This window comes from Pterocles gutturalis, unplaced genomic scaffold (assembly GCF_000699245.1).
Source record: "Pterocles gutturalis isolate BGI_N339 unplaced genomic scaffold, ASM69924v1 scaffold38264, whole genome shotgun sequence".
NCBI classification, from domain to species: Eukaryota; Metazoa; Chordata; class Aves; order Pterocliformes; family Pteroclidae; genus Pterocles; species Pterocles gutturalis.
In genome coordinates, this window is record NW_010137077.1 from 3,139 (window position 1) to 17,614 (window position 14,476).

Consider the following 14,476-nt stretch of genomic DNA (forward strand, 5'->3'; position numbering starts at 1 on the left):
ACCACGTCTTTGTGACAGGAACTGTCCTAGCCCCTGCCACCCCGACTGCAGCACCACCATGGCACGTAGAGGGGCGTGTACAAAATGAAACGTACCCAAATGCTGCTGGCTAGAAAATATAACTACAGCATGTGCTTAAAAACCCCACACCGTCATCCAAGGGAAACGTTTATTGTTTCAGTGCAGCTACCACCACCAGCCACGGTTTCCGTGCTTTTACCCGAGGCACGCACGCAGCCCGCACGACATCTCGTACCGCACCCGTCTCATCCGGGTTCGAGCATTTATCACACACCAACCAGGAGCCAACTTTTTGAGGCAGCAGGGAAGAGACTAAATCCCTTACGGGAGATATAAAACAGGCATACAAAAATCAAAGGGTTTACTTCTGCCTTTTGCTCAAATACTCTGATGTTGACAATTCTTTTAAAAATTAGCGCAATTGTAGAAAAAACATTGTCCCTGTCACTGAAGGCAGCTTTCAACAACATTCTTCATTACAAAAAGTGTAAACATGTTGTAGTATTTTACAATGCAGCCTGGAAACATGCAGCCTGGAGGGGAAAATGTTCCATAGGTGAGTTCGTTCTCAACATGGAAACTACGAACAGCGTGACAAATGCTTTACAGCACAGAGCAGAGTACCAAGCAGGTGAGGAAGGAGGAGGAAGGCAGTAAAACGAGATGCATTTGGTCAGATAATACTTTGATGTGCTCTGGTTCCCCAGCCTGCCAAGGACAGAGGCTGCTGTATCAAGCAGGAATTCGGCTCCTCAGGTACTCCAGCACCGCAGCCGTGCCCTTTGCCAGAATGGCTGCGCGGGGAGTGCGGAAGGGATTTCCCTCTAGCAGAAGTGTCCTAGAAAAACAGAGATTTTGAGTTACTTGTGTAAAGGTTTTCCTGTGTACCAACACCTCACATGCTGCAGATAGGTTTTAGAATCTTATGATATTCCAGTAATGACCAGTAACATGCTGTCTTTGATGAGACACACTGCTTCCATGTAACCATCATCTCTGAGCTGTAAGATGTAAGGATATGCACAGTTACATCTCTTTATCCATTATTCAGCCAACGTGATCCTGCCTCTCTTACAAGCAACACCAGTTGCATGCCCAGGTAAGGAGCAGAATTAACTGACAGACGGGGCTGTGGCTCACCCGGCTCGTCTGTCGGTGCTCCAGCAGCGTGTCTGTGCATTCCACAGCATCACTCTAACATCAGATCGACACAAACCAACATACCTTTCCATTTTTAAAAATCATGAAACAACACCCCCCATTCTCTACAATTCTGAGGAAATACAGATGAAATCGCGTTGTTCTGCAACAGGTAAGAGAGACCCTCTCAGTGCACTGAGACCCACAAGCAAACATCCTGACTGTTAGCACTCCTTCCTCTGACAACACGTGCCCTGAAGGCAGCAGGCAGAATGTATTTGTATAAAACAGGTCACCGCTTAAAACACACACCTCAGAGTTTCACAGTTCCCAAGTTCTGGTGGCACCTGGAGGAGGTCGTTGTTCTGCAGGTCCAGCGTTCCGAGCCGGTCCATCTTCTTCAGCTGCAGAGGGTCGATGGACCCAACCTGGTTGTTGCTGAGCAGGATGGTCTCCAGCGCAGCGATGCGATAAAGGACGCCAGGAAACACTTTAAATCTTCAAGAAGAAAAAAGAGGCAAATCAAGGACAGGCAGAAACAGGGCACTCAAAAATGAGCAGCCTTTAAAATCAGGCACCATTTTAGCTCTACTTAGGCAAATGTTTAAACACGCTGCTCTGAAAGCAGACAGCGTCCATCCTTCTACCGTGCACACAGCGAAAGCGCTGAGCAAAGCGTGCACAGCGGCAGTGCCTCTGCCAGAACCACAGGCCAGCCCCGCTCCTGTGACGAGCCTGGTGTGTCCCACAGAATGCGACTCACCCGTGTACAGACTGCCAAAGGGCAGTCCTGCCCGTATCTGTTTTTTGATATATTGTGTTCACAAGATTGTTTAATCCCTTTTTAAAGCAGTTGCTACTGTCTCTCTGCACAACTTCTGTGTCAGAAAGTTCCAAAAATACAGTACAGGCACTTAGCTGTTCTAAGCTCACAGCTAGCTGATCAAGTGCCTCCTCATCCTTCCATCACACAAAAATCATACTGAATTCAGCCCCGTTCTTTGTATTATTGTATAGAAACCAAAAAAATCTAAATAGTTGCTCACCTGTTATAAGAAAGATTGATTATTTGCAGTTTTGCCAGTGCCTCCATTTCCTCGGGTAAAGATGTCAAAAAATTGTTTCTGTGAATCAAACGAAGACAAACAATAATCACTAACTTCTATGAAGGTGTCGTTAAGACTCCGCAGAGACAGAACATGCATATTCATCAGTGCTAACACGCTGTCTTACACCAACTAATTGCTTCATAAATGGGTCGAGACAGGTTCCGTTTCAGGCAGCACAACAGGGTTGTTACCTTCATTGGGCCACTTCCCAGCTGCCCGCCAGGATTTTTTGTGTGTTTTTTGGGGGCTGTTTTTAAATAGCTACTGAACACCCCTGAGAACCTTTAATGACTGAGGCAAGACCTTTCATCACAGCGAGTCTCAGAGCTTGTCCACTGGTGTTCTGTGCTTGTCTTTAAGCAACACCTAAATCTAGGCCATGTGCTCTGTCAGATCTGCCGGTCACTCAACTCTCATGGAGGCATTGGGGGAAATGAAAAATTATTTCAGTCCCGCTATTCCGCTGGAACAGATGGCTGGTTTAAACAGGCATGAAAATAAGTTACCGAGAAAGGAAGCCCAACGCATGTCACCAACCTGATATCCAAATGTGTCAATTTATGGAGCATGCAAAGCTCCAAGGAAACAGAGGAGATTTTATTGAAGCCAAGGCTGACATCACAAACAGAGTCTTTCAGCTCCACAATCCTGGAATCCAATAGGAATAAACTTGTATTATGGAAGCTCATGTTTGCATTCTGTTTTCTAAGTTATTGAAAAATCCCTGCTTTATGCTACAAATCAAGGACACTCCATGCTTCGTGACATTTCAGAAGCACTTTTGTGGAGTGAAGACAACAAATTTCACCTGTGAAAGCTGGAGTCTTACACTTGGTGTAGAGACAAAGCTCAGAATCACTTTTCTGAAGTTATTAGGAGTGTAAAGTTTCTCTCTCTGATTAGGAAAGTAAATTTTAACACAAAACCCTACTCACTCAATTGCAGTTAAGATGTATGAGAGAAATTATGGCACAGATGACCACCACTGTCATCTCTTGCCCTGAAAAGACTCTCTCCATCTCCTTTAGCAGCCAGCCAATCAGAAAAAGATTGTTATTTCCACCTCTTTTTTCTGTTCCACTGATCTGCTATTACGAATTCCAGCAAACACAGCACTTGCTGCTTCCTGTGAAAGGGTATGACATTGGGATGCTTTGGTGTAAAATGTTTAAAAGCTCAGAAAGTCACTTATTGAGTCCCTCTAGTGGGATCTCTGTTTTAGCCCTAAAACCAAAAGATAGTGGAACGAGAAAAAGGTCATGTCTCCCGTCTGGACTGTCACTGAGTTCTCTGGCACCCAGCACCTCCTTCCCAGTGAATGCAACTGTCTCTAACGCAGTGAAAGAGCACGGGAGGCACAAGCATTCTCTCACTAAACTGATTTTCCATAAATTACACTGAAAAGAGATTTTTTTCCTCTGAGAAAGAGACCGCACCTCTTCAAATTCTATGTGCTAAAGATTAAATGTTCAGCACACTTGGGCCCAAGAATGGAAGTAAGTTACGCCCACAAATGTGGCGGTATCCTTAAAAATGAGCTTCATTGTGTTCTTGGGCTACCAGAGACACTGAAGCCTTCCTCCTTACACAAAAAGACTATTTATTCCCCTTAGAGTCAGACAAAAGCTCCTCCTTGACTGTGGATGAAGTAACAAGTGCAGTACTATCAAACGCTATGGGATGGGACACAAACCCTCTAACGAAAAAAGGCATGGAAATTGTTCAGGCTTCCTTATAAAAAAACCACAGTCAGTCACACTACCTGAAGAAACTGAATTTAAATAGAACCTCAGCAGTAGCACAAAGCTACACCCAACAAAGCGGTGAATCCACACCGATTATCTTCATCAGGGAGAACAACCACTTTGTAGAGAAAACAATCCTACACCGCAGCCAAGTCCAGCACTTCATGATATGAGCAGTCCCATCAGTCTCCCCTCGCTCATTCCAACAACGCTTAGCAAGGCAAGATGAAAAACAATATTTAACGAAAGCACCGCTGAGCAGAGCCAAGGTTCTTTCCACTGTAACCCTCATGCTGATCAATGAACCCACCTGCAGGCTACTCATAGGAGAAACGCAAGTGTATCATCCAGCATCTCAATCGTACTCTGATTTGTATGTGTGAGTGCGCACACACGCACGGCATAAAGGGTAAATCTACTTGATTCAGAAACTCACTAGATGCTGAGGAACGAAAGGAGAAAGGAAAGTAACAAACAGGGAATGATCCTTATGTAAGTACCTTGGAGGAATCTCATTCAGCTGATTTTTGCTGAAGTTGACAGTGGTGACAGGATTGCTTCTGACTGCATCGAACATTTCATCAGGAATCACAGCTGCCTGTTTCTCACTAAAAAAAAAAAAAAGCATTTAGCTGAGTAATACAAACAAGTTCATAATCTCCTATTTATTTACAAGATGTATTCCTCTTCTTACAGAAAAGGAGGAGTGGTAGAACACATATATAAATACCTACAACCTGAAGTCCCCAAAGGACTGTTAATCAGAAAGCCAAGAATCACCGCACGCGGCACTGCATCTGGGCAGTCATCACTGCACACCAGCACCCTGAGCTGTCACCTTGCTCAAGAGAAATCAGAGAGCCAAGCTACGTCACTACCTTAACAAACGTGTGAACGCTGCGTATCAAGCCAGGAGGTGCAGCAAGACAGGCATTAAACAGATTTCCCCCTCCCAGCTCAGAAAACGTCCCCAGCACAGTGATGTGTAACTTGGTAACTGCTCAGTTTGGAGCTTCTGAATGTTTGTGGGGACTAAAGCCACCCCAGCGAGCTCCTCTCCATGTCCCAGCTCTCAGCAGGACTCCTCATTTCACCCGCAAACATGGTTTTCTTCCCCTATCCCAACGTAACAAGTTACATTGCTGGTTAGATTTAAGAAATAACTGAAGAGATGCTCACATGATGGTTTCCGACTTAGTGATAATTGCTAAAGAAGTTTCAATGCACTAAAAGCACCTGAAGGTATGAAGCATTCCAGTCAGTTAAAAGGAGTGTTACTGCGGAATATCTGATAATACAAAGAAGTAATTTAAAAACCCTGCAATTCAAATCTGCCTACTCCTGAGCACACTAATTAAAGTGAAAAATGCACAAATGCAGCAGGATTTGCAGACAGTCTGGTATAGATTATGAAGTAATAAAAAAAAAAAAAGGTACGAAATAGGCAAGTGTTCTTAGCACTTTAGAAGCAGGCAATATTTAAAGCCACATACCTATAATCCAGTAACTTCAGTGAAGTTACGGCGTGCATGTTAACCCTTGACTCGCTTGGAAGAGTCATGGCGGTCACAGGAGGCTCTCCATTTGGACTAGTGACATCATCTAGAGATAACACACACATACAGTCACACAAACTGCGGGCTGCCGTCAGACATGGTGTTCCGAATGACCGAGACAGAGAGGTTTAGCCTGCCTGGTCTCCTGCCATCACCCTTTCTAACTCTTCCTGTATTCTGCCTCAATTGCATATAACGTGATTCTGAATATTTCAAGAATTTTTTGCCAAGGGGTTTTCGCAATCTTGGTTTCTGGCTTTTGGGTTTTTTTTTCAGGTGGAGTGAGGAGGAGAGCGGTTGACTTGGATTTTGAAAAAACAGGTCAGGAAGCAACAGAGATGTGATGCTAGCAGGAGCTAGTTAAGTTAGGCAGCAGGCTCCAAGGGGTGGGGAGCTAGAAACAACAATAAACGCAGATGCCAGGCAAGAAATCCAGAACAGCAAATCTGACCACAATTCTAGGTAAAACATGAATATTTATAAACCTTCATCATACCCTCCTCTGAAGAGTTCCTTTTGATTACTACCTACAATCCACACGAAAAAGCTATTGGTACTTTGAATGCTTAAGAAACGCAGATTAAAAGCATTGTTCTGCGTATCCGAGGTGTGGCATCACACCCCAGGGATTCACATATGCGTAAGAAGGGTGAAGCTTAGCTAGAAGTCCAAATGTATGATATATCCAGTTTCTACGAAAATAAACTGAACAGAACTCTATGGAAATTCAGCAGCATTCATGAACAAAATCTATCAACCATTGCGCCTAACCACAACTAGTTATCCTTTCATTTAGAAAAGTCAAAAGGGTCAAAAACAAGCTAAAAAAGAAGTCTTTTTCCAGCTTAAACCTCTACAGAAACAGGACTGCTACTGGGATACTCCAACTTAGACGCCATAGCAGGTAGAGTAAAACCACGAGCACTGTCATACATGCAAGACATCAGGTAATGTCATTATCCACAATTATATTATCTATTATAGTTCACCAGATAAGCTTCTGAGTATGTCCTCTAGCATCCAATTAATTTTTGTCAAGTCAGATTTGCACAGAACCTGACATTTTGAAGCAATTTTTTACGCTGCAGTAACCTCATTAATACTGCCATCGTCTGGCAGGGAGAGAGAAATCTCACTTACAGACAGAGGAAAACTTTCATGTACCCCTTTCAACAGAAGTTGCCTACATGTTACCAACAAGATCCCTTCTAAATTATTTTTTTTGCCTTTTTTTCCCATCCCTGGAGGGGTTCAAGGCCAGGCTGGATGAGGCTTTGAGCAACCTGGGCTAGTGGGAGGTGTCCCTGCCCATGGCAGGGAGTGGAACTGGATGGGCTTTAAGGTCCCTTCCCACCCAAACCATCCTGTGATTTTGTGATTCTATGATTCTATAAATGAATAACACATAATACCTTTGCAAAACATCACCTGCTCTTCTGTGCTGTGACCAAGCCAGCAGACAGATGGCAAGCTTAAAAAGAAGAACCCCTTATGGAAACTTCCCGTTGTGGTCAGGGAAAAAATAAAAAAGCTACTGGAATTCCTCATGCAAAATGCATACAGGGATCAGGAGAAAAATACTTCAGATTATTTTTTTAAATTATGATCGTCAATAATGAATGTTTGTTATTCAGTATTATCTAATAAAATAAGAAAAAGGAACAACACTGAAATATAAGAACAAACGGTTGAGTAAAGGAAAGTCTGTTATTGCACGATAACTGAACAAAACTGCACTGAAACAGCCACTCTCTGTAGATTCTAATTTATTTGAATTCCTTAGAAAGATTCTCTTTAAAATGCAATGCAATAGAGCAACGTACCTTGGATTTTGCTTCTCAGATATTTCAGAAGTTCCGCAGTGCCTTTCTTTAGAAACAAACAAACAAACAAGTCACTAAGCATTTGTCAGCCACTGTTTGTGCAGCTGTTTGACAATGACGAATGACAGTTCCAGTCACATAGGTGGAGCCCATCGCACCGCTGACTGCAAAAGCCACCTAATGTTCTCTGTAGAAAAGCCCTCTGCGCAGCAGCTGATGAACTTGCTTATTTACAATTGTGTTTATTTACTCCAGTTGAAAGTTTCCCATCCCAGGTCAGGAAAAAAAATGTTAAAATGAACTTAATCTTCTCTTTAAAAAGGCCTAAAACAATTATGCTTTGGAGAAGAAATTTAAAATTTATTTAGGAAGCTGACTGTTCAGTGTTCCAATAATGTTTCATGCCCAAAATTATAAACTCTGGGAAAAACCCTGTGGTTCACATAATTTGCATGGATGTTTAACAGCTTGATTCTCCAAACATTTGATTTACAGTCCTCTCACAGCAACTTCTACTGGTCAAACATAGTTACTACTTACATAATCTATGAGTAATTAAGCACGATCTCATCTAGCCCATTTGTTTTAGGATAAAACTAGGGTTTTCCTTACAATTTTACATGCTTCTACTTGATGCTTTTAAAACCAAGGACTGAACTAAAGCGCTGAATATGAATTAACATTTCTCATCCTAGCTGACATCTGTGTTCCACACAGTAAGAGCCTGGCTGATCTGAATGCAGAGGGGATAAAGGAAATGTGGGAGTGGGAAAGGAACTGTCACTGGGAATCTGGTGAGACAACAGGAACAAAAGACAAAAGACTGGCAAAGAGAGGCTGGAGGAGACTGGGACTGACTTTGGGCACGGCTAGGGGTGGCGTATGCTGGGCTTGAGCAAGAAGGAAGAACCTGGGAACTTAAGGAAAGATGAAGAAGGTCAAACAGAAAGCTGAGTAACAGCCACGTGGTTTGCGTAGAGAGGGAAGCCGACAGTAAGACAAAGTTCAACAGCCAGGAGGTGGCATGTTATGCAAAAAGGAGAGACTAAGATTTAACAGAAATTAAATTAATTAACTGGAAATTCATCAAGAAACAAGCATGGGTTTGGAACAGGAAGAGATGAGATGGAGCAGGGATGGACAACAGTAGAATCTGTGTCCGCTAGACTATGCTTACCCCGCCGTGCTACACGCTGCTCAGAAGTGCCTGAGGGACCCTACAAGCTTTATCAATTGCTCCTCTAAATCAAGTGTAAAAAAGTCTAGATAGGCATGTAAAATTCCAGTTATATAAATTTAAAGTGTTGGCAACGGATCAAGACAATGTAAGTATAAAATGTCCTAACGGAATCCTTGTACCTGTCGTTTGCTACAAATCTGAAATGTACACAAGAAATTACACACATCTGTGCTCTTCCATTTGAAAGACAGCAAAGCCCCAGGAGCTCGGCAATACCAGAACTGAAGTAACCAGGCAGCCCCAGCCCAGCCTCCTCTGCACGTACAGCGTAAGCCAACTTTGAACTCTGGAATCACGTGTAACTTCCATCCACTGAAAAAGTTGCTCATTAATTTAGTGCATACGATGCTCATTTAACCAGATACACAATGTTTTCCCTCTTCTGACAGATATCACAAAATTTCATTTCAACAGGGAGTCTTCAACGTTGATTATTTTCAGAGAATCCTAGTGCTTTGTAAACATTTATTGTGTAACACTGGCAAAAGCACAGAAAGAGCAATGTGTACCGCCAATGAGTAGAGGGGCTTGCTAGGGAAAAAATAAAAGGGAATTGTACAGCAGCAGTAGTGCCTGCGCTGCAGGCTCCCTGCTGCCCTACATACTTGTGTTCTCAACCCACACCTTCGCTTTGCTGGTTACCTACAGAGAGAATGCAGCTCTGAGGTGCAGGCTGTCCTTCAGAAAACAGGGATTGTTATTGCTCAAAACCCATCTGCCATCAAATGCGCTCTGGAAATTGATTCCCAGATCTTTACTTCAGGCGAGTAGAAAATGAAAAACAGAAATCCCTGCTCATCTAGGAAAAGCCTGATGCAAAGTACTTGCTGAGCACTGCAATGAACTGTGACTGCAACAGGATTAGGCAGCAGCCAGCAAACAAAAGAGACTGATTCAAGTTGCACGGGCTACTTGAAATCTGGATGTTTTCTAATTTTTTTTCATGTTTTGTCCTCACAATTTGGATAATGTGCATACAGGACATAACCAAACTGTATACACTGTCTCCAGTGCTTACTTGCAGGAGGTCTCTTCGAATGGTTCTCAAAGGGTTTCCCTCCAGTGCCAGGAACTTCAGCTGAGGAAGGTTCCCCAGGGTATAAGGCAATCTGCAAATGGAAACAACTCATTTCAGAGCAGCTTCAAAACAATTTCTCAAGAATTTGCAACAGTTTGTCAAATCGCCTGGTATCCTGAAGCTCAGGTTCAACTAAAGAGACACAGTACATGTTACATTTAAGAAAGGCACAGTTTGATCATAGCGATCACACAATATAGAAGAGGTTCCTTCATTTGATGATTGAGTCCTTTTTTAATTACATTTTACAAAGTGAAATATATCAGCTATAGAGCTCATTGTCATTAGAGGTCACTGGCTATGCCTCATCACAGACACATTACCTACTGATATCATTGTTGGCGAGGTCAAGTCGCTCCAGCTTCTGAAGCAGAGTAATTTCATCAGGAACCGATTTTATCTTGTTGTCTCTAAGTTCCAATACAGAGAGGGAATTCAGATGCTTCAGATTCTCTGCATTTAGTATTTCAATCTGATTTTCACCAGCATGTAATTCCTACAGAAACAAAGACCACCCACAATTACGTTACTCTACTAAAATTACTTCATAACTTACTAATCTCCTAAATCATTACATCAGTAAAAACGTAAAATAACGTGGACAAAATATAGATCTTGCTTCCCTTTCATCTGCATGTGAAAAATGAAAGCCTCCAAAGCTGCAGAAACACAAGTCTGAACTTAGCTTTTTTCCAACCATCACAGAACCCACAGAACCCTCAGCTTTAAGTCCCATTTCCAAGCTAGGAATAAATCTTCACTTTTCCCAAGAACTTGCCACGACTTTACTCAAGAAGTTTCTTAAATTCCAAGTTATAGGAAGTTGAGAGGGCAGTTCTACATCTCCCTGTTGGAAATGTTTCACTGATGAAGCAAATGAGAGATCAAAATACAACTGTTGCAGGCAATATTAAACCTAGTCATTCCTCTTCTAAATGTTTCTTTTACTTTCCAAATCTGAAGTGTACTGCTACAAATTTGTCTTCCAAATGACCTTCAGACTGACCAATGTGGACAGTAATTGCAAATGGAGATGTATGAAACAGAGTTCCAAACACAAAATTATCAACTTTTGATCACAGCAGTTCACAAAAAATTGCGTTTAAAGCAACAGTCATTATTTTAAAGTTTACAACAAATACATTTACAGTATAACCAACATTTCAAACCTTACCTTCAGTAATTTGCATGAGGGAAATTCTGGTAAGGAACGTAATTTATTTTTTCTCAGGTAAAGTTGTTCCAAAGATGCCATAGTGGCTAATTTAGAAGGTACATTTTCCAGGTAGTTTTTACTACAATCCAGTTGTCTTAAGCCTACAGAAGTAAGCGTGGCAAGGAGCAAACAGAAAAATAAGAGAACATAAAAATTGTTTTCTACAGAAGTATAAATATCCTGGTTTTTAAAATAAACATAACAACATTTTGCCAAAGAGAATTTTGGAAGAAATCAAAGCAGTTAGCATCAACATTTCTGAAAGCAAGGCTTCTGCTTTTCCTTTATTCTTCATAGTGCTTTCTGGAATGCTTTCAATGACACGGACAGATACTAGCTCTTGTCAGGAAAGGGTCTAATATTACAAATCATCTCAGAAAGATCTGCAGGTAATTTTATAGCATTTATAAAAGCTGGCTGTCTCCCACCACCCTATAGATCTGCCACAGCTATTAAAACATGCATTTCATATCAAGCACTATTCAGCTTGATATTTCACATTCAAATGTTAGAAGTTAAATTTATCACTCTCTAATTTATTTTTCCTTTCCCACAGTTTCATTTATACTTTATTTATGCTTTCTCATTTCTGCTTTATTTTCCACTTGAAATATGCAATAAAGAAAAAAAATTGCCAAATTGCTTATTGCAGCCTTAAGGCTAACAACTTCTAATCAGAACAATATTAATCCTTACACTTTTTAAAAATTTTTTAAAATAATTCTGAACTAATATTCTTGAGAACACATTAACTCTTTAAGAATATATTTTTAAAATCCTGAAGATGCAGAGTATTTCTGTATGTAACTACAGAACTGGCTGTATGGCATTTAATAATCTGAGGAAACTCACTTTTCATCGCACTGATATCTGCAGGCAGGTTCTTGAGTTGATTACAAGCCAAATTGAGTCGCACTAAGTTAATGAGCAAAGCAAAACTTGTTGGAATGTCTGTGATATGGTTGTTGGATAGATCCTGAAGATTAAAAAAAGCAAGAGAGAGAGAAGGAGAGAGATTAGAAATAGAGACGTTTAAAATATCCCACGAGTACTGCCAAGTTAATTACTGGCAGAACATTAAAATTAGATGGCTGACATCTTCAGGATCTCCCTGGTAGAAATGTGAATACAAGAAACAAGTCTCCCATGACGGACAAATCACAAGGGATTTGATTTTTCTTAAAATATTTGGCAAGCCTGGGGCAAAACTTGGTTTCAAACACAATAAAACTCCACCACGTAACAACTGACAACCTACGTCAGTCATTAGAATATCCACAGAGTTCTGCCATCTAAGCTATGTTTTTTTAATTAGCAGTAGGAAAACATGGATAAATCAGTCTTTCTGCACAAATAAATATTTTTCAAAAAGACGTAATTTACCAATTCTTCTAAATTGACAAGCTGTCCAAATCCATCTGGCAAGTGACTCAGCTCATTGTGGTGAAGAAGAAGGCTCTTCAGATGTGCCAACTGCATCAGCTCTTCTGGGATACTTTTCAGTTTGTTGTGGCTAGCATGAAAACATGGGACACAAAGGGAAAAAACAATTACTAAGCAGTTTTAAGAACATAACTGCATACAGAACACTTCTGTTACAGACGATGCTATCCAAACAAGCTACGCTACTTCTATCAGCTGGATTATCTTAGCCACACACGACCTGTTGAAACACAACCTCTCCAGAGCCCGGAGCACGTACAAAGCACAGCCAGGATCAGATGCACTGGATATTCCCTGGTGGCACAGACTAACCATTAATTACATCTGCAATGGGACAGGCTCCTGTAAAACACTCCCACACTGCAGCAGGCACATACGCTTGCTGTTGTCACCTTTGAGAAAAGGTGTCTCTTAGAACTTTTACAAGTCCTCTATAATGGATTAGCTTCCTGGCAGAAATTCATTATGTTTGTTTATTTATTTGTTCAAGAACACTTTTAATTCTCATCTGAATTTACCAGCTGGATTTTAACTTTTATTTGTGTTACATAGTTCACATACACAGTCACAGCATTCCCTCTTTCTCCTTGTGCAGGAATTTACAAAATTACTCCAGTAACCAGAAGAATATGAACTTTCCAGCATGACTGAATTCTATACAATTATTTCCAACGTTTATTATTCATGATAAAAAGTATTTTTGTTCCTTTAAACCAAAATTGCCAGACTAAAGCAAATGAATGCAGATACTGCTTTTGTGTGATTATTCAGTTTATCAGTTTCCACCTTCCAAGCAAGACTATGACTTCCAGTATCAGTGAAAATAATTTTAACAAACCTAAGATCATCAGTTTTGATCCAAAACTTAAGATTTTCAATATACTAATATTCTCTAGTTAAAAATCTGAAATTAATTTTATGAAAGAAAAAATGATATACTGCAATCTCTTATTCACACCACGAAGGTCACTGTAATATTTCTTATGTTCCAATTTTGTAACATGCCATGTGATGTCATGTACTTACCTGACATCAAGTTTCTGAAGATTTTCTAATTGTCCTAAAGCAGAAGGAAGTGATGTCAGCTGATTATCATGCACCTGGAAAACACAGATTTTAGAATACAGTTACTAATTTGTACCTTGTAGATTTCCTTCTCCTACCCCAGAACAAATGAAGGTAACCTCATACACAGAATAATTTTGTACACGAGTAACCGCTATGTACATACCTCAAAGTAATTACCAAGAGCAGCACTACAACTGCTCATCTGCAAAATCCTGTCTAATTGATAGTAAACGCTGAGAAATTAGGTATTTCTATAGGGGGGTGGGGGAAGCATGCAGGAAAGGTGGGTGCATCCAGTCATAGCTGTTCCTTCAGTGTCCATAACAAAACTTCCTAGATCTTTCTACAGAACACTACCCACTACCAGCATATAAACCAATATATTATCAGCGCAATCTGTAACAATCTTTTATTTATCCTGGGAATACACAAGTGCTACTTGTACACATCCACCGCTGCAGGAAAATGGAAAACAAAGATCCCAGACTGTGTTTTCCCACCTCCTACAGAGACAGTACAATGGGATCATGGTACTTACATCCAGAACAGTGAGCGCAGGCAGAAGTTTGACATCCTCTGAAAGAGACTGCAGTTTGTTTGAGGCGAGTATCAGCTTGGTCAGATCCGTTTGCTCCCACCAGCGATCCGCAGCACCGAAAGAGAGATTTTGATGAGCCTCCTCTGGAGTATCCAAATTTATCCTCCACACATGTTGAGGTACTACATACAAAACATACAGGTGACAACTAAATTTGTCTGATATTTACCCTCCCACGATCACAGCACTTTTCATCTATACATACAAACATGCAGCCAATTTCTAGAGACATTTTTCCAGAGCTGGCAACAACAAGCTCATGGAAATATACCTACAGCCCAAGGTGAGTTCATCTGCACACAGATGGCAGGAAATACTCATTCATTGTTGTTGCTCCCTCCGTATTTCTCCTGCCCTGCCCGGCTGGCATTGCCAAGACCCGAGGCACACCAAGCCTGAGGAATCTGTCAGCAAGATCCTGCAAACACCCGCCCAGGGG

At 41.2% G+C, this 14,476-nt stretch overlaps 1 protein-coding gene across 1 annotated transcript; it reads right to left on the reverse strand.

The window, feature by feature from the left end:
* Positions 1-753: 753 nt before the first annotated feature.
* On the reverse strand, positions 754-14,159 carry LRRC40 (leucine rich repeat containing 40; the record flags this gene model as incomplete). The annotated part of the gene is made up of 14 exons (XM_010082523.1): positions 754-859; positions 1,474-1,659; positions 2,208-2,285; positions 2,808-2,918; positions 4,516-4,623; positions 5,509-5,617; positions 7,395-7,440; positions 9,653-9,743; positions 10,036-10,208; positions 10,887-11,029; positions 11,781-11,904; positions 12,312-12,441; positions 13,398-13,471; positions 13,978-14,159. Coding segments are annotated over 14 exons (1,661 nt in total), but the record flags the coding sequence as incomplete, so codon positions are not given.
* Positions 14,160-14,476: the final 317 nt, after the last annotated feature.